This window comes from Balaenoptera acutorostrata, chromosome 17, assembly GCF_949987535.1.
Source record: "Balaenoptera acutorostrata chromosome 17, mBalAcu1.1, whole genome shotgun sequence".
In the NCBI taxonomy this organism is placed as follows: Eukaryota; Metazoa; Chordata; class Mammalia; order Artiodactyla; family Balaenopteridae; genus Balaenoptera; species Balaenoptera acutorostrata.
Window position 1 is genome coordinate 82,661,690 of NC_080080.1, and position 20,555 is coordinate 82,682,244.

The 20,555-nt window shown below is 43.5% G+C and overlaps 1 protein-coding gene across 8 annotated transcripts in view; it reads left to right on the forward strand.

Annotated features, from left to right (window-relative positions):
- PRKDC (protein kinase, DNA-activated, catalytic subunit) overlaps positions 1-20,555 on the forward strand; it is a 153,037-nt gene that overhangs the window by 11,311 nt on the left and 121,171 nt on the right. For all 8 annotated transcript variants that reach the window (XM_057532490.1, XM_057532495.1, XM_057532492.1 and 5 more), the window contains exons 8-21: positions 3,179-3,234; positions 3,318-3,348; positions 3,823-3,980; positions 9,450-9,596; positions 10,891-11,055; positions 11,726-11,894; positions 12,276-12,325; positions 12,938-13,063; positions 14,367-14,519; positions 15,903-16,018; positions 16,371-16,530; positions 17,541-17,627; positions 18,387-18,506; positions 18,874-19,033. In XM_057532490.1, the coding sequence (XP_057388473.1) occupies positions 3,179-3,234; positions 3,318-3,348; positions 3,823-3,980; positions 9,450-9,596; positions 10,891-11,055; positions 11,726-11,894; positions 12,276-12,325; positions 12,938-13,063; positions 14,367-14,519; positions 15,903-16,018; positions 16,371-16,530; positions 17,541-17,627; positions 18,387-18,506; positions 18,874-19,033 (1,698 nt within the window). The remainder of the gene's footprint in view (positions 1-3,178; positions 3,235-3,317; positions 3,349-3,822; positions 3,981-9,449; positions 9,597-10,890; positions 11,056-11,725; positions 11,895-12,275; positions 12,326-12,937; positions 13,064-14,366; positions 14,520-15,902; positions 16,019-16,370; positions 16,531-17,540; positions 17,628-18,386; positions 18,507-18,873; positions 19,034-20,555) is intronic.

Genomic DNA, 20,555 nt, shown 5'->3' on the forward strand with positions numbered 1-20,555 from the left:
GTCTTTGTTATTGTTTTCTTTGTTTCTGTTTCATTTATTTCTGCTCTGATCTTTATGATTTCTTTCCTTCTACTAACTTTGGGTTCTGTTTGTTCTTTCTCTAGTCCTTTAGGTGTAAGGTTAGATTGTTTATTTGAGATTTTTCTTGTTTCCTGTGGTGGGCTTGTATTGCTATAAAATTCCCTCTTAGAACTGCTTTAGCTGCATCCCATAGTTTTTGGATCATCGTGTTTTCATTGTCATTTGTCTCTAGGCATTTTTTGATTTTCTCTTTGATTTCTTCAGTGATCTCTTGGTTATTTAGTAATGTATTGTTCAGCCTCCATGTGTTTGTGTTTTTTATGTTTTTTTCCCCCCGTAATTGATTTCTAATCTCATAGCGTTGTGGTCAGAAAAGATGCTTGATATTATTTCAGTTTTCTTAAATTTACCGAGGCTTGATTTGTGACCCAAGATGTGATCTATCCTGGAGAATGTTCTGTGTGCACTTGAGAAGAAAGTGTAATCTGCTGTTTTTGGATGGAATGTCCTATAAATATCAATTAAGTCCCTCTTGTTTAATGTATCATTTAAAGCTTGTGTTTTCTTATTTATTTTCTGTTTGATCTGTCCATTGGTGTAAGTGGGGTGTTAAAGTCTCCTACTATATTACTGTGATATTGTCGATTTCTCCTTTCATGGTTGTTAGCATTTGCCATATGTATTGAGGTGCTCCTATGTTGGTTGGGTGCATATATATTTATAATTGTTATATCTTTTTCTTGGATTGATCCTTTGATCATTATGTAGTGTCCTTCCTTGTCTCTTGTAACATTTTTTATTTTAAAGTCTATTTTATCTGATATGAGTATTGCTACCCCAGTTTTCTTTCGATTTCCATTTGCATGGAATATCTTTTTCCATCCCCTCACTTTCCGTCTGTATGTGTCCCTAGGTCTGAAGTGGGTCTCTTGTAGACAGCATATATATGGGTCTTGTTTTTATATCTATTTAGTGAGCCTGTGTCTTTTGGTTGGAGCATTTAATCCATTCACATTTAAGGTAATTATTGATATGCATGTTCTTATTACCATTTTCTTAATTGTTATGGGTTTGTTTTTGTAGGTCCTTTTCTTTTGTGTTTCCCACTTAGAGAAATTCCTCTAGTATATGTTGTAGAGCTGGTTTGGTGGTGCCAAATTCTCTTAGCTTTTGCTTGTCTGTAAAGCTTTTGATTTCTCCATCAAATCTAAATGAGATCCTTGCTGGGTAGAGTAATCTTGGTTGTAGGTTCTTCCTTTTCATCACTGTAAATATATCATGCTACTCCCTTCTGGCTTGTAGAGTTTCTGCTGAGAAATCAGCTGTTAACCTTATGGGAGTTCCCTTGTATATTATTTGTTGGTTTCCCTTGTTGCTTTCAATAATTTTTCTTTGTCTTTAATTTTTATTTATTTATTTATTTATTTATTTATTTGTGGCTGTGTTGGGTCTTCGTTTCTGTGCGAGGGCTTTCTCTAGTTGTGGCAAGTGGGGGCCATTCTTCATCGCGGTGCGCGGGCCTCTCACTATCGCGGCCTCTCATTGCGGAGCACAGGCTCCAGACGCGCAGGCTCAGCAATTGTGGCTCACGGGCTTAGTTGCTCCGCGGCATGTGGGATCCTCCCAGACCAGGGCTCGAACCCGTGTCCCCTTCATTGGCAGGCAGATTCTCAACCACTGCGCCACCAGGGAAACCCCTTTGTCTTTAATTTTTGTCCATTTGATTACTGTGTGTCTCGGCATGTTTCTCCTTGGGTTTATCCTGCCTGGGACTTTGTGCGTTTCCTGGTCCTCAGGGTGTTCTCAGAGTTTTCTACTTGTAGCTGTGATCTTGGTTTCAGATTTCTCACCTCCAGAACTTGGTTTCAGATTTCTCACCTTTCAGATTTCTCACCTCACTGTGTGTGGTAATAAGTTTGTGTTGTTTTAAGCCGCTGAGTTTGTGATAATTGATTACAGCAGCCACAGGAAACTAATGTAACCAGCACGTGGCAGGACTGGGATGTAAGCCTTGGCCTGAGGCTAAAATTCGCAGTTTACGGTCACGCTGTGATTGTGTGACTTCAGGCGGTGATACTCAGTACTAATACGTTTGTTCATAGAGCATGTCTTTCCTGGGTGTCTTCTGTCTGAAGAGTGACGGATTGGGTGCTGGGCTCAGAGATGGGAATCCCCAGGTTCCTGCCATCGTGAGCTCAGTGTGGTGAGAAAACGGACGAGGAGCACAGGCTTTGCAGATTTCAGGGTTCATCTGTGCACGCACACTGGCTGCTGTGAGGAGGAATCTTGAGCATGGAGAGATGGAGGAGGTGCACAGCCCACGGTTCTTTCTGGGGAGGTGACGAGTGGCGAAGGCCTGCAGGGTAGCGAGGGGCCTGCTGGGGAGGGGCTGGGGAGGACGTTCCAGGCAGCGGGGGCAGTGGGTTCCCGGGCGTCCAGACTGCCGGCTGTGGTCGGGTCCACGAGAGTTGGGTTGCCTGCTGCAGAGTGCTGGCGAGGGGTGAGGTCGCACAGAACGTGGGGTCAGTGTGAGAGGGGCTTCTGCGCTGTGATTTTTCTGTAAGGGACAGGTCTGGGCCTTGATGTTGACGAGGTCTGCCTGCCTGCTTTGGCTGAGGTGTGCTTTAGTGCGGCGCCGAGAGCCCTGGCTCCTGGCGGCAGTGGGCAGCTGCGGTCCGCCCCCTGGTTACTGGGCTGCAGGCCGGAGCCTGGCTCCTCGTCCTGGGCGCGTCTAGCTGTGGCCACCGTGCAGCACCCGCACTCAGCGTGCGTGTGCCACGAGGACTGGGTCCTGTGGGAGGAGGGGGACCTCAGGACACGGCCGTGGCCGTCTCCCGAGACACGGTACGTACAGCTGTGCACGCGGGCAGGGTCAGCTCGCGAGCTGGGGCGGAGAGGCCTGCAGGGTGCCTGAGGGGGGCTCCCCTGGAGGGGACTGACGCCAGGAGACCAGAGCAGAGCCCAGCTCGGCACAGGCAGCGCCGGTCGCTGTCAGCACCAGCGGGACAGAGTGTTCGAGGGTCAGTCGGACGAAGACAGGTGAGGCAGGAGGAGGCCGTGCTGTCTGAAGCAGAGCTGTTAGCTTGAAGGTCTTGTGAGCTTGGTCAGGTGATACTGTTGTGCTCTGTGACAGCGGCTGCTTCCTGTTTTTCCCCAGATCCCCAGACTTCAAGGGAGATTTTTGATTTTGCACTAAAGGCAATCTGTCCTCAGGTAAGATTTAATATTCCTCTAATTCTTTTTCAGCTGAGCCTTGTGATTGTCAAACATTGATGGTAAATTTTTTTTTTTAATAGATTGATCTGAAGAGATACGCGGTGCCTTTGGGTAAGATTCTATATTTAATGAGGTGGAATGTTTCAGATTATTAAGTTAATGCATTGAGTAAACGTTTGCTTAAACTGTGAGTGAAAGTCAGTGCAATGACACCTGTGATGCTCCCATATGGTTATGACGGGGCCTCTTGGGCGCTGGTTGAGATGGTTACACTTAGATCACGTGATTGCAGAAAAAATCACTTTAGAGCAACTCTCAGGGAATCCAAATTGTTTGATTCTGACTTCATCTAAATAAACCCTGATCCTACTTCCGACCTTTGTTTTGGGAGTCACGGGCCTGTCGATTCAGATGGAGGATGGAGGCATCAGAGGTCTGAGGGGACCACTGGGTCACTAGAGTAAGGATACTGGAGCCTCCTTTGTGAGCACAGTTTTAATTTGACGTGTGGCTGAAGCTTTTTCTCAGCTCTTTGTTCCGCCCTTTGTTGTCGTATTTTAAATGTGATGTATTTTGCCTTTGCAGCTGGCTTGTCCATATTTACCCTGCATGCATCTCAGTTTAGCACCTGCCTCCTGGACAACTACGTCTCGTTATTTGAAACACTGTCGAGATGGTGTAGCCACACAAATGTAGAACTGAAAAAAGCTGCATATTCAGCTCTGGAATCTTTCCTGAAGCAGGTACTGTTTAAAATTCTTTCTATGCAAAAAATTAAATTCCAATCTTGTGCATGAACGTTTGAAAAGTAAATACAAGTTGATCCATTAGCTTCTGTGGTACTTAAAGAAAAAGCATGCTTATCCATCAGCCACATGGGTGGCAGCAGGTCTGGAAGAAAGCTCAGAAGCTGCCAGATCGGATCAGGGCCTCTGAGCCAAGGCTGGATAGAAGGAGTGGCGGCAGGGAGGGACGGCTGGGAGGCCTGGGCTCCCTGGAGCCGGTGGCCCAGTGAGGGTGGGGTCAGGGTCAGCTGCCGTGTTAAGACAAGATGCTTGTGTCTCCGTGGCTTCGTGACTGAGATGAGCCCACCTGCCCTGGGGTCTTTCCGTCCAGCTGGGGTGTGGGTGCAGGGGGAGCCTGCAGGTGGCTGGGGGTCTCTGTCGGCCAAGGAGCAGGTGCTGTGGTTCTGAGCGCCCACTGGCAGCTGGAAACACCCGAGGGGTGGGCTGGTGGCGGGAATGAGACTGGCTGGGGCGGCGCTGATGGAAATTCTGAAGAGCGGCGTTGGGAGCCCTCGCGCACCTGGGGCACAGCTGCTGTCCTGCTGCAGGCGTATCCCACAGCTCCTGTAGGGACTCTTGGGACGTTTCCAGCTTGGGCTGTTTTAGTGCTTTATTTATTTTTTTATTTTTTTAAAAATTATTTATTTATTTATTTTTGGCTGTGTTGGGTCTTGTTGCTGTGCATGGCCTTTCTCTAGTTGTGGCGACTGGGGGCTACTCTTCGTTGCGGTGCACGGGCTTCTCATTGCGGTGGCTTCTCTTGTTACGGAGCACAGGCTCTACGCACACAGGTTTCAGTAGTTGTGGCATGCGGGCTCAGTAGTTGTGGTTTGCGGGCTCTAGAGCGCAGGCTCAGTAGTTGTGGTGCATGGGCATATTTACTCCACAGCACGTGGGATCTTCCTGGGCCAGGGCTTGAGCCCGTGTCCCCTGCATTGGCAGGCGGATTCTCAACCACTGTGCCACCAGGGAAGCCCATACTGCTTTATTTTATTTTATTTTTTCATAAGATAGCACTTACATGTGGAATCTAAAAAGAGGGTACAAATGAACCCATCCACAAAACAGGAATAGAGTCCCAGATGCAGCAGCAGACGCATGGCTACCAGGGGTTGGGCTGCGGGGGCTCTTGTAACGGGACCAGCTGAGGACATTGTTGAGCAGCACCCTTGCCAACTGTTCTCATGGCTCTGGAGCAGACACCTAGAAGTGGCATTGCTGGGGCGCATGGTAGGGATAGGTTGCAATTTATGAGCGACTGCTAAACTCTTTTTCAAACTGTTTGCACCGTTTTCCATCCCCACCGGTAAGTTCCAGCCACCCCACGTTCTTGCCAACACCTAGTATTGCCAGTCTTTTTAATTTCAGCCCCTCTGATGGGTGTACAGTGTTACCCTACTGTGATTTTAATTTTAATTTCCGTGGTGACTATTGATCTTTTTTCCTGTAGTGGTTTGCCATTCTTATGTCTTGTTTTGTGAAGTATTCCTTCAGATCTTTCGCTTGCTTTGAAATCAGGTTGTATGTCATTTTATTAACGAGCTGTAAATGTTCTTTATACAATTAGGAGACAAGCCCTTTTCTAAAAATAGTGCAAATAGTTTTTCTCTGTGGCTTCCTTTTTCTTTTTCTTAACTATATCTTTCCAAGAGCAGGACTTTTAAAGTTTAAGTCCAATTTACCAGTTTTCCAATTGGTCCTCTTTTCTATGCCCTAAGAAAACTTTACCTATCCTGTGGTTGCAGAGATTTTCTCCTAGTTTTCCACAAGTTTTGTAGTTCATGGTTTTAATATTTACGTTTAGGTTTATAATGCATTTTGAGTTAGTTTTTGTGTATGACGTACAGTAAGGTTTGAAGTTGATTTTTCCCCCTTTTTTTGATTCAAGCACCATTTGTTGAAGACTTCTTTCCCCATCGACTTACCTGGGCACCGTGGTCACAAAGCAGTTGACCACATGTGTGGAGGTTTATTTGTGGACTGTTGTTCCATTTGTCTTTCTGTCTATCCTTAAGTCAGTACCTCACTGTGTTGATGACTCCAGCTTTATATTAAGTCTTGAAATTAGGTAGTGGATGTCTTCCAACTTCACTCTTCTTTTCCATTATTGTTTTGCTTATTGAATGAGCATTTTTTTTTTTTTTTAAGGCATTTTAAGAGTGAGAAATTGTGGAGAACAAAGTGACATTTTACACTGGAGAGAGAGAGAGAAATGAATTAGATTCATCTTGAGTGTCTGAGCTTTTTTATTTTTTTTGAATTTTATTTTATTTTTTAGACAGCAGGTTCTTATTAGTTATCTGTTTTATACATATTGGTGTACACATGTCAATCCCAATCTCCCAGTTCATCACCCCGCCACCACCACCACCCACCCTTCTTTCCCCCCTTGCTGTCCGTACGTTTGTTCTCTGTGTCTGTGTCTCTATTTCTGCCTTGCAAACCAGTTCATCTATACCATTTTTCTAGATTGCACATATATGTGTTAATATATGATATTTGTTTTTCTCTTTCTGACTTATTTCACTCTGTATGACAGTCTCTTTGTCCATCCACAACGCTACAAATGACCCAATTTCGTTCCTTTTTATGGCTGAGTAATACTCCATTGTTTATTCGTACCACATCTTCTTTATCCATTCGTCTGTCGATGGGCATTTAGGTTGCTTCCATGACCTGGCTATTGTAAATAGTGCTGCAGTGAATATTTTGGTGCATGACTCTTATTGAATAATAGTTTTCTCTGGGTACATGCCCAGTAGTGGGATTGTTGGGTCATATGGTAATTCTATTTTCAGTTTTTTAAGGAACCTCCATACTGTTCTCCATAGTGGCTGTATCAGTTTACATTCCCACCAACAGTGCAAGAGGGTTCCCTTTTCTCCACACCCTCTCCAGCATTTATTGTTTGTAGTTTTTTTGGTGATGGCCATTCTGACCGGTGTGAGATGATACCTCACTGTAGTTTTGATTTGCATTTCTCTAATGATTAATGATGTTGAGCATTCTTTCATGTGTTTGTTTGCAATCTGTATATCTCTTCTTTGGAGAAATGTCTGTTTAGGTCTTCTGCCCAATTTTGGATTGGGTTGTTTGTTTTTTTAATATTGAGCTGCATGAGCTGTGTATATATTTTGGAGATTAATGCTTTGTCCGTTGATTCGTTTGCAAATATTTTCTCCCATTCTGAGGGTTGTCTTTTTGTCTTGTTTATAGTTTCGTTTGCTGTGCAAAAGCTTTTAAGTTTCATTAGGTCCCATTTGTTTATTTTTGTTTTTATTTCCATTACTCTAGGAGGTGGGTCAAAAAAGATCTTGCTGTGATTTATGTCACAGAGGGTTCTGCCTATGTTTTCCTCTAAGAGTTTTATAGTGTCTGGTTTTATATTTAGATCTTTAATCCATTTCGAGTTTATTTTTGTGTGTGGTGTTAGGGAGTGTTCTAATTTCATTCTTTTTTTTTTTTTTTTTTTTTAAAGGATTTTCTTATTTATTTATTTATTTATTTATTTATTTTTGGCTGTGTTGGGTCTTCGGTTCGTGCGAGGGCTTTCTCCAGTTGCGGCAAGCGGGGGCCACTCTTCATCGCGGTGCGGGGACCGCTCTTCATCGCGGTGCGCGGGCTTTTCTCTATCGCGGCCCCTCCCGTCGCGGGGCACAGGCTCCAGACGCGCAGGCTCAGCAATTGTGGCTCACGGGCCCAGCTGCTCCGTGGCATGTGTGATCTTCCCAGACCAGGGCTCGAACCCGTGTCCCCTGCATTAGCAGGCAGATTCTCAACCACTGCGCCACCAGGGAAGCCCTCATTCTTATCTTATACATGTGGCTGTCCAGTTTTCCCAGCACCACTTATTGAAGAGGCCTGTGTTTTCTCCATTGTATATTCTTGCCTCTTTTGTCATAGATTAGTTGACCATAGGTGTGTGGGTTTATCTCTGGGCTTTCTATCCTGTTCCATTGATCTATATTTCTGTTTTTGTGCCAGTACCATATTGTCTTGATTACTGTAGCTTTGTAGTATAGTCTGAAGTCCGGGAGTCTGATTCCTCCAGCTCCGTTTTTTCCCCTCAAGACTGCTTTGGCTATTCGGGGTCTTTTGTGTCTCCATACAAATTTTAAGATTTTTTGTTCTAATTTTGTAAAAAATGCCACTGGTAATTTGATAGGGGTTGCATTGAATCTGTAGAATGCTTTGGGTAGTATAGTCGTTTTCACAATATTGATTCTTCCAATCCAAGAACATGGTATATCTCTCCATCTGTTTGTGTCATACACCATGATCAAGTGGGATTTATCCCAGGGATGCAAGGATTCTTCAATATATGCAAATCAATCAATGTGATACACCATATTAACAAATTGAAGAATAAAAACCATATGATCATCTCAATAGATGCAGAAAAAGCTTTTGACAAAATTCAACACCTATTTATGATAAAAACTCCCCAGAAAGTGGGCATAGAGGGAACCTTCCTCAACATAATAAAGGCCATATAAGACAAATCCACAACAAACATCATTCTCAATGGTGAAAAACTGAAAGCATTTCCTGTAAGATCAGGAAAAAGACAAGGATGTCCACTCTCGCCACTGTTACTCAACATAGTTTTGGAAGTCCTAGCCACGGCAGTCAGAGAAGAAAAATAAATAAAAGGTATACAGATTGGAAAAGAAGAAGTAAAACTGTCACTGTTTGCAGATGACATGATACTATACATAGGTAATCCTAAATATGCCACCAGAAAACTACAAGAGCTAATCAGTGAATTTGGTAAAGTTGCAGGGTACAAAATTAATGCACAGAAATCTCTTGCATGCCTATACACTAACAACAAAAGATCAGAAAGAGAAATTAAGGAAACAATACCATTCAGCATTGCAACAAAAAGAATAAAATACCTACCTAAGGAGGAATAAAGCTACCTAAGGAGGTAAAAGACCTGTACTCAGAAAACTATATAAGACACTTGTCTTTCTTTCTGATTTTTAGTTTTGAGCCGTCCCCGTGTTCCCTCCTGTGGGTCCCAGTCTGTTGGTGACTGAACTCACCGGCCGCTGGGCTGCCCAGCTCTGTGTCACCATGAGTCACAGAGGAGTCTAAAGACGCCTTCTGCTTCATCAGGGAGCTTTCGTCCGGAGCCTGTGTTTTGTGCAAACGTCTTCCTGCATCTACCTGGTCTCTTCAGTCCCTTTCTCTAGGAAAAAAGCATCATGTATAATAAAGGCTTACTTGAGAAAGTGCCTTTTCTGAACCTGTTGGAGACTAAGCAAGCAGATGGAAGAAATGGTTCTTTATGAGTAAAAGCAACTGTGGAACTGTGACAACACATTGATAATGTCTTACTCAGCAGTTCTAGCCTTTTCCCATTTGGATAGATGCCTTTGTTTTCCTAGAAATGTCTCTAAAGTAAACATTATGCAATTGCAGCTTTCTTTTATGGTAGCGAACAACGCAGAGACGCACAGGAGTAAGCTGCGGTACTTCATGGAGCAGTTCTATGGGATCATCAGAAACGTGGACGCAAACAGCAAGGACTTGTGCATCGCCGTTCGTGGATACGGACTGTTCGCAGGGGTATGCCCGTTAATGTGCTCGTGTCCTCTTAGTTTCACTTGAGTGTTTAAAGGGATGTACTTTATTGTGTTTTGAATAGCATCTCACACTTGTGAAAATATTGTTCTTACTTGCTTTGTCGTTAACTTGTTTTTCTCAGTGCCTGCTGTGTACTAGGATTCTGTACGTGTATTATCTCAAATACTCATAACTCTCCCACAAGCTTTTAGGAATATGATTCCACTTTACAGGTGAGGAAACTGAGGCCCAGAGAAATTAGGTAACTCGTGAAAGGGCACACAGTGAACAGTTGACAGAACCAAGACATAACTCCGACCTGAAGATGAGAAACACCACGTTTTTCCCACTGCCGCGCTGCCCATTGTTGATGAGGTGCAGTTTGGTGGTGACGCTCGGCACGCTAGCAAGAGCCCCTGTGCCTGAGTGAGGGCTGTTTAGGGACATTGAGCATCGCCGTGGGTGCTCCCCTCCTAGTGGAGCTCCGCGCTTCCACTCGACAGAGGACGTCACTCCCTGCCTCTGTGCAGATCTACCTCCCAGGGCTGCTTCCCTGTTGTAGGGTCTGTGTGTCTGTTTCCAGCCCTCCACACCACCCCTCACTCCTTCCCTCATGCTTCCTCATTTGTTTCCAGATGGTCCTTTCCCCTTAAAAATAAACCTTTATCTCCACTTGTCTCTGCGGCTCCTTTCAGTGTACTTAGGGCAGAAGAAACAGTGTGTGAGAAGGCTCAGAGGTGACCGAGAGCCTGGGCTTCACAGCTTCAGACCCTGAGGTCTGGCCGGCTTGGACTTGTTCGTTGTGGTGACCTAGTGTAGCCAGAGCGTGGCCGACAGGGAGGAAGGCAGAGGACGCGGCAAAGATACAGGGGCCAGAGTCTAAGGGGCCTCAGGAGCACACGGCCGGGTGGAGCACGGCACGGCCGGGTGCCTGAGGGAGGAAGGTGCCTCTGGGGGCCGCGTGCGGTGCCTCTGGGGTCTGGGTCTGTCCCTTCCTCTGGGCGACTGGCCTCTGGGCGGGGCCTGCACCCAGCTGTCTTTGATAACTACCATCTTCCCAGTGCCTAGAACACAGGGTTCAGTAGGTGTGTTGTGTATTACTAACTGTTCAGAATGTACTTACAGATTTTTCAGAAAGCATCTTTAGAACATACACTGTATTTTGTATCTGTATTTCTTCTCCATTTATAAAGCTTGTTAACATTCAGTTTATAACAACATGGCTTAACACAACACCTTAAACACCATTATTTTGAGGTTGGTAAGGTTGACAGAGGCTTGTTTTCCTTTCCTAAAGCCTTGCAAGGTTATAAACCCAGAAGACGTTGGCATCATGTTCGTGGAGCTTGTTCAGCGCTGCCGGCAGCTGTTCCTCACCGAGACGGACACGGCCGAGGACCACGTCTACCAGATGCCCAGTTTCCTCCAGTCTGTTGCCAGTGTCTTGCTTCACCTTGATACGGTGAGTGAGATGGTTGGTTAAGCGGAGCACAGTTTTGACTGTTTTACCTCAGTTCTTCAGGTGATTTGATGGCGTAGCAGGAGTTAATATGCATTCAGTACGGGCACGTTGTGGTCAGGGCGAGCTTTTTGTTTCCTAATATCTCTGTTCATTTATATTTATTTATTGCGTTGCACCAGGTCTTAGTTGCTGCACGTGGGCTCCTTAGTTGTAGCAGGCGGGCTCCCTAGTTGTGGCATGCCTGTGGGGTCTAGTTCCCTGACCAGGAATTGAACCTGGGCCCCCTGCATTGGGAGCATCGAGTCTTATCCACTGGACCACCAGGGAAGTCCCCAAGGTGACATTTTTAGCTAGTATTTTGTATCGGTACGGTTTTTGTCATGAAACTTGACTTTTTGTTCCCAAAGTAGGAAAAATTATTTGTTACTTTTTATCTTTCTAAAAGATTAAGATTGCTGCTTGGGGTAGAATTGCACCTTAAGTATCATTTAGACAGTTATTCTGATTTTTTTTTAGACAATCACAGCAATAAATTAGATTAGGTGATAATCCTGGTTTTTCATTCATCTGATACGTGTCTAATGGCGTTGTGTTTACTGTGACTGTCTGTATGGTCCCTGTAGTTATTCATTGCCTGCCCTAGCTCTTCGTGTGCTCTCCTTTCTGGCAGGTTCCTGAGGTGCACATGCCAGTTCTGGAGCACCTCGTGGTCGTGCAGATAGACAGTTTCCCCCAGTACAGTCCAAAAATGCAGTTGGTGTGTTGCAAAGCCATAGTGAAAGTTTTCCTGGCCTTGGCAGAAAAAGGACCAGTTCTCTGGAATTGCATTAGTACTATGGGTGAGTTTGGAATTCACTTGTTTTGAGGACGATGAATGGTTAATACTTAACATGTTGTTTGATATAAAGAACATCTGGTTGCCAGATTCTTTTGTATCTTTTGATGCCTCTTGGAGAACTCCTAGTATTTTGGTGGACCAAAATAGCCTTTTTCTATCCAGTTTTTGAATTTTTTTCCTCTTTCTTTTGCTTTTGAATCTTAATAGTCTAAAATTTAAAACAAAAGAAAAAAAAGAAAAAAATTAAAACTAGAGATATTACTAAACTTAGAGAAAAAATTGAGAGGTAAGTTATATTCAAAAAGATAATGGCTGTCATTTTTATTGAGTGGTTATATTTTTCAGTGTATTTTTCTTTTTTGTTTTCATTTTCTTTTTATAGTGCATCAAGGTTTAATCAGAATATGTTCTAAACCAGTGATCCTTCAAAAGGTAAATTCTGAATGTATGATTTGAAAGTTAGTCTTTTGTCATCTTGAAAGCTAAAGATGTTGCTAGAGTTTTTAGTCTGTAAATATACAAAAGTGGGTTTTTTTGTTATTAGCCATTAGCTACATTTTGAAAAGTATAGGCTGTAATGCCTAAGTACTTTTTCCGGTGATGGTTATGAGACATCATTAAACATAACCTTACTACTGTACATACATTTTTACAAAAAGGGATCTTTTTCTCTTGAAGCTGTAGGACAAAATACTTAGGTATATTATGGGAGGCATGTCTTAGTGACTTTAATTTAACAGGAAATAGGATGAGATGAGAGATCTGTATAAGAGGTTGAGGTAAATTATTCATAACACATACCTTGGATATTGTTTTGAAACACTTGTTAGGGCATCACTGTTTCAGTCCTAGTTAGAAAATTGTGACATTCTTCCAGCTTCTTTATTATGCTTCCATAATATACTGTCCTCCTCAAACAAATCAGAGTCTCCAGCCGGCGGCTCTTCCGGCTCAGAGGACTCTGACACATCAGACGGTGAAAGCGCAGCAGCGCTGCTCGCTCTCTGGTGCGCCCTCAGCGTTGGATGTTTGTCTTCCCACCAGGGTGCTGAGCCTGAGTCCGAGGACCGCCGTGTGTCAGGGGAAGTTAGAACCGGCAAATGGCGAGTGTCCACCTGCAAAGACTATTTGGATCTTTTTAGAAATCTCCTGAGCTGTGACCAGATGATGGTAAAAACGACCATTTTAAAGCCACAGAAGTACCTTAGTTCCTCGTTATTAGTCTCCATAGTTTTACACCTAAGAATTATTTCAGAAGTATATTTTACTAACTTTCAATAGGGTTTTTTTTTGTTTTTTTTTTTTTAAGTACTTCAGGTAATGAAAAATTAAAACAGTGTAAGTTAGGATAGTTAAAGTGAGACTTGAAAAAAATCAAATAAAAGGAACAAAATCATAGAACTCATTTAAAATTAATGAATTACTGTAGCTGAGTCCTCATTTTAGCTTAAGAAGCAGCATACATAGCGTAATTGGTGCAAAGTTGTTCTTTCAAACAGACCCAGGCTGGTGGATAAAAAGAACGCGGCAGGCAGTGTTATCACCACGGGAGAGCTGTGCTCTTTTTATTTGCTAAAGCTGAAGGTACATCCGGTTGCTGTAGTAGGTGCGAAGGAGATGGAGATGGGTGCACGGCTGTTTGTCACGGTTAGAATCACGCCTCCTGCGTTTCTGGCAGGTGCTTCAACGGTGTCTGCGCTAAGCCAGGTTCTGGCCACCGTTTAACATAGTCTTTGACAAAGCATTCATAGCCTGGGAAAAGCAGTGTTTGTCAATAGATGGTTCCTATCCTGTGAAAAATCTTAGGAGTTTTTCTTATTGAGGTAAAATAGTATAGCAATGTTAATAATTTTACCTAAAATATGCTTTCTTATATGTGATGTTAGATACATTTTGAGGTTAAGTTTCATAGACTATTTGAGTAAAGGCAGAGTAATTGGTCCATATTTTTGGAATGGTAGAATATTTCACTTTTAAAGAAATAATAGATTATAATACTTTAAATCCATTCTGAGAATAGATATATATTTGTACATATGTATGCATGCATATATGTGTGAGTACATGTGTATTTATGTGTGCACACGTATATATGTGCATATGTACATGCATGTGCATTTGCACATTGACACACCATGTATACAGATGTGTGTACACACACACACACTCACACATTAATGTGGTAAATATTTTGACAAGGATTGGCCTAAATCTTCTCATTTACTACTGTTTGTGTTTGTTACATGACTGCGTAAGTCGTATCTGACTGAAATGGTATTGTCCTAATAATTTAGGAAGGTATCTACATTTTCCAGCTTGAAAACTTTGAGGTAAATCTGCTATAGTTTACACAGGAGTTTCCTTAATACCTAAATATACATATACATCTTTATGTATCATAATGCTTATTTAATACTGGTACTGATACTTTTATGCACAGTATGTTGAAATTTATTATTTTCTTTATTTTAAGGATTCTCTTTTAGCAGATGAAGCGTTTCTCTTTGTGAATTCCTCCCTTCCAAGTCTGAATCGTTTGCTGTATGATGAATTTGTAAAATCAGTTTTGAAGATTATCGAGAAATTGGATCTTACACTGGAAAAGCAGAGTGTTGGGGAACAAGAGGTTAGATCTTGTCAGTAATAATTTTGCATCCTTTTTGTACTAACTCTCTCTACATGCTGCAGCATGAGCAAATCACACACTTGTAGAGATTGCAGGAAATTGGTTTATCAGCATTAATACGTGTCATTGATACTTTTTTATTTGCATTGCCTAATGTGTAGAAAATATTCTGTACTAGATTGTTCTGAACTACTAGATAGTAGTTTATATGTTTAATAAGTTAAAGCAACTCTTTGGAAAAAGTGGTTACGAGGGTTGTTACTCATTCCTCAGCAATAGCAGAGTCAAGTCTTACTTAGTGTAGAGGCGGCCTTTTGCGGTAGGACCGGGAAACCTGGCGTTCCTCTGGTTGATGGCCGAGGAGACTCCGAGCTCTGTGCTCTGGAGTCAGTAGAAGGTAGGCCAGGGCGGGCAGGGAAGACCCCCTGCTCCCGCGTTCTCGCACTGCTTTCCCGGCCGGCTCACGGATGGGGCCCAGCGTGAGGCCGCCGGCTCGGAGCTGCTGTCCGCTCTGAGGAGTCCTCATCACGTGACACTCAGGTGATGAGGCTGCATCAGTGGGCGTGGGCTCTGGGGACACAGTTCCCTGCTGAGCCCGTGGGGCCTTCAGTCGGCTTTGCCCGTTGGCTTCCACGGCCGAGCCCGAGGCCGCTCAGTCGGGGGTCCTGCAGGGGCAGAGGCGGGCCCTGGGCCTCCTCAGCCTGGCTGCACTCGTGATGCTTTTACACAGGTTGAAGGGGACACTGGGCTCTTTAAGGCTTTTTACTTATTCACGTCTAAAATAATTTCATAAACACACATGCCCAGAGGGACTCGCCGAGACTGTCGGCCGCACACCTGCTCTTGGAGCACATGTCCTAGTCTCTGTCTTCCGCTCCCCTTGCACTGTCCGCCGGGTCAGCTGTCGCCTCTGAGATTAGCATTTCCCAGATAGGTCTAGGCTCCAGCCTTGCCCTCGACATTTCCACCTGCATCTGAAACACAAACTGAACATGTTAATATCTGTGTATTACCTGATAGTAGCGACTGCTCCTCTGTTTCTCACTTGGAACCTACACGTCATGACTGGTCCTTTCTCTGCCGTGAGGTTCTGCCTCTGGCCGGCACACTGCTCCTGTGAGAAGGTTTAGTCCCCCCTACCCTGTGTGTCTGTGTGTGTGCGCACCTTCATTCCCCCGACGGCGTCCCCTGTGGCCTCCTGTGCCACATGCTCTGTGGGTCCCGTCATTCTGATCCTACTGTGAGCTTCCGAGGCCCGTCTGTACCTCCTCACTTCTGCATTCCTTCCTCAAAGACTCAGGCCTTGGCTGTGGAGTCACTTGCTGAGTCATTTGTTGAACGATTGAATGTTACAGTGTTCTTTTGGTACCATTAATTTTTAAGGATGAAAATGAAGCTGCTGGTGTTTGGGTGATCCCAACTTCAGATCCAGCTGCTAACTTGCGTCCTGCTAAACCTAAAGATTTTTCAGCTTTCATCAACCTGGTGGAATTTTGCAGGTATTTAAAAACTGCTATTTGTTTAAGAGTGGAAATTATCAATTATTGGCTGTAATACAGGAAAATCACTTACGTAGATATAAGAAATGAAATAGTAGGACTTAAAATGTAAAATTGCTTGTATGAAACTTAAAATCTATTTAAATGTAGCAGCTGAGATTTATCTTTTTTAAAAAAAATACATTTAAAAGATCCTCAGGGAAAACAAGGAATATAGATATACCTGAAAATGATATATAATAGAATCATAGATTATGATTTTGTTTTGATTATGTCCCTTATAATTTCAAAGCTGAATAAAAATAGTATATGATGAGAATTTCTACATTAAGCTTTAAATTTGTTTTTACAGGGAGATTCTTCCTGAGAAACATGTAGAATTTTTTGAGCCATGGATATGCTCCTTTGCATATGAATTAATTCTGCAGTCTACACGGTTGCCATTCATTAGTGGTTTCTACAAATTGCTATCTATTGCTGTGAGAAATGCCAAGAAAATAAAATATTTTGAGGTAAGTGTTTTTTGAAGGACACTGAATATTCCTGTGTTTCTTTTTTTTTTTTTTAAATTAATTAATTAATTAATTTTTAGCTGTGTTGGGTCTTCGTTTCTGTGCAAGGGCTTTCTCTAGTTGCAGCAAGCGGGGGCCACTCTTCATCGCGGTGCGCGGGCCTTTCACTGTCGCGGCCTCTCTTGTTGCGGGGCACAGGCTCCCGACGCGCAGGCTCAGTAGTTGTGGCTCACGGGCCTAGTTGCTCCGTGGCATGTGGCATCTTCCCAGACCAGGGCTCGAACCCGTGTCCCCTGCATTGGCAGGCAGATTCTCAACCACTGCGCCACCAGGGAAGCCCCCTGTGTTTCTTAGGTTGCATGAGTGTGTATAAATACCTTCTAAAATACGACATGATAGCATATTGCAGTTTTAAAGTCTACTAATTTTATTATCTGTACTTTGAAAGACTGATAATGTGAGTGGCAGTTGGATGACACTCTTTAAAGTTTAACCAGTAGCATTTTCTGTTCTGATTTACGACACCTGGCTGATGACGTTAGCTCCGCAGGGTTCTGATGGGGTGCTGGGTGCTGGGACGGCATCACTACCATCACTCTCGCCCTCTCCAGGCTCACCTCGTCAGAAGCTCTGGGCCGCGGCTCAGCAGCCTGTGCCCAGGCCGCCCAGGGGATCTGGTGGCCCGTGAGGTTGGAAAGTAACTGGGTTTGTGTCTGGGGGCTCTGGGCGTGAGCAGTGTCTCAGCCCACAGGCATGTGCTTCAGAACACCGGGACGGGGAGTGGACTTAGGCCCTGGGTTTTGACCGGCAAGCCACTTCCCACCTCCCACTCGGTTTCTCACTGGCCTCCGCCTGAAATGTTTTCAGGGCTGATTTCACTTCCCCTCTGCATGAGGCCTGAGCAACATGAAAATGGGTTCCCCTCGGAAGGAAGGCTAGGAACTGCCGGATTAGGACACAGGATTACCTGGTTATCATTCATGGAACTAATTCCCTGTTTTATTTGACAGGGTGTTGGCCCAAAGAGTCAGAAACAGTCTCCTGAGGACCCAGAAAAGTCTTTTTGCTTTGCTTTGTTTGCAAAATTTGGTAAAGAGGTAATTTTCAAATGATTTATCCAGTGTTGTCATGGGTTATTTAAAAATGAATGTAAGACGTAGAGAATGGACTTGAGGACATGGGGAGGGGGAAGGGTAAGCTGGGACGAAGTGAGAGAGTGGCATGGACATATATACACTACCAAATGTAAAATAGATAGCTAGTGAGAAGCAGCCGCATAGCACAGGGAGATCAGCTCAGAGCTTTGTGACCACCTAGAGGGGTGGGATAGGGAGGGTGGGAGGGAGATGCAAGAGGGAGGGGATATGGGGATATTTGTATATGTATGGCTGATTCACTTTGTTATACAGCAGAAACTAACACACCATTGTAAAGCAATTATACTGCAATAAAGATGTTAAAAAAAAAAAGAATGTATGTTGAAAAAAATCCTAATGATCATAAATGATCTAATTGCTTAAAAATGGGCTGCTTAATCCATGTGGGGATTAAGGGGTTAAAATCACTAACAGAGGAAATCTTTGCGCTTCCAGAGTCCCCTGAGGTTTCTTAAAATTGAGTGATGACAACTCAAAGTTAATAGATGCTTTAGCTCTTCCACATAATGGTAATTAAGTACTCAACAAATGAACTTTTCCTGGAGATCAGTGCTTAATCTTGAAATGAACACGGCCGTGTCAGATAAAGGCCGCGTGATCATTTTCCGTTTGCGAGTAGGGCATCTCGTAGTTGATTGTGAAATCGGAGGCTCTCTTCAGGTGCGCAGTACTGATGTTCTTGTCGTCTTTCTTGCTAAGGTGTCAGTTAAAATGAAGCAGTACAAAGATGAACTCCTGGCCTCCTGTTTGACCTTTGTCCTGTCCCTGCCACATGACATCATCGAACTTGATGTCAGCGCCTATGTCCCTGCCTTGCAGGTGGGTGCATCGTCCTGAGCAGATGCATCTCTAGTGCAGCGTCCTGTTTCCCGGGAAGCGTGGCAGTCACAGCAGGCGCTCGCCCGTCAGACACCCGGGTTCACGTTCTGCTTCTGCCACTGAGCAGCTTTGGGGAGGCACCCTGGCTGGGCCTCGCTGAGGGCCCCTGGGAATGGGGGGTGAGGATTCAGCCCTCCCTGTGCTGCAGGTGTGCAGTGACACCCCCTGGCAGGCCTTCCTGAGAGGACCTCAGTGTACCCTTCCCTCCAGTCTGTCTGGTTCCGGCAGAGGAAAGGCTTGCCGTTAGAGACCCTCTTTGAATCTCATATTCCTTGTGTTTCATTACCTTGTTTGTACTCACATACAGATGGCTTTTAAACTGGGCCTGAGCTATACCCCACTGGCAGAAGTCGGCCTGAATGCCCTAGAAGAATGGTCAGTTTACATCGGCAAACATGTAATTCAGCCCTATTATAAGGACATTTTACCCAGCCTTGATGGATATCTGAAAACTTCAGCCTTATCAGGTAAGGTTTAGAAGAATTTTGACGTGTATCTTAAAATGGCGATGTAATAACTATAATAAGACTACATATTTGCATTTTTGCAACTTCTGAAATTTGAACCCAACATATTCAAAATATGTTTGATTGATATTTTTGTGATCTCCCCAATTCATTTCAATATAATTGGGACATAAGAAGTATAACTGAGGTATTAAACCTACTTTTTATTTTAGTCACTTATATCCTACCAAGATTTATAAAATCTTCAAGGGCAAGAAGTCAGTCTTAAATATCTTGAAGTCCTTATAGATTCTAACATACTGCCTTGCAAAGAAACTTTTGTTTGACAAATCAAACAGGAATTAAAACTATAAGGAAATCCAATAGTAATTTTGTATTTTGACCTAATCTCACCTGATTTTTTATTGGTTTTTCAGATATAACTGATTTAGTACTAATGTTAGTTCAGAAGAATTGTCATACAAGAAATAGGTTTGGGAAAAGATTCAAAGAAAAAATTCATCTGGCCAGGCAAAATTTTTTCTTTTTTTTTTTTTTTTTATGGATTGGAGGTTTTTTTAAAAATTAATTTATTTTTGGCTGCATTGGGTCTTCATTGCTGTGTGTGGGCTGCCTCTAGTTGCAGAGAGTGGGGGCTACTTTTAGTTGCAGTGCACAGGCTTCTCATTGCAGTGGCTTCTCTTGTTGCGGAGCACGGGCTCTAGGCGCGCGGGCTTCAGTAGTTGAGGCTCGCGGGCTCTAGAGCACAGGATCAGTAGTTGTGGTGCACGGGCTTAGTTGCTCCGTGGCATGTGGGGTCTTCCCAGACCAGGGCTCGAGCCCGCATCCCCTTCGTTGGCAGGCGGATTCTTAACCACTGCGTCACCAGGGAAGTCCCCAGGCCAAAGTTGTACTAGCCAAGAAAAGTAGTATGTAGAATTGAGGGGGGGCAGATTTCTTTGAACCAGAATGGAAATGGACATTGTGATCAGATGAGCAAAAAGAAGGGTTCATGTTGGAGAAGAACCCTGAAATATTGGTAAGAATTGAAATGCCCCTGCCAGCAAAGTAGAAAATCAAGTGTTAATTCGTAAAATTCCATCTACGTAAATCATTATTTTATTGTTCAGCTTAAATACTGTTGGTTTAGAAACCGTAAATGAAAAGTGTGTGGCAAATTTCATTTACTGTGTCTGGTTTTTATGACACCTCGATGCATATTCAGAGTTCATAAAGAAAGAGTCACAGTTTTGGGATAAGTATTTAGAGGAAAAAAAAAAGCTAGTTGATGTTTGTATTTTATTTAGGCTTTTCAAATTCACTTCTTATAAGGAGTGCTGCTATTTGAGTAGTTCACTGAAAACACGTGGACATGGTTAAAGGAAATGAATATATCTGTTAGCAGATATCTTTGTGGTCCTTTCATTTGCTTTTTTGAATTTAGTTCTGTCAGTTAGCTCATTGAAAAGATTTGTATTTCTTTTCAGTTAATGTGGGACATTACTGTGATCCTTAAAGCAGAGAATTTAGTTATTGATAAATA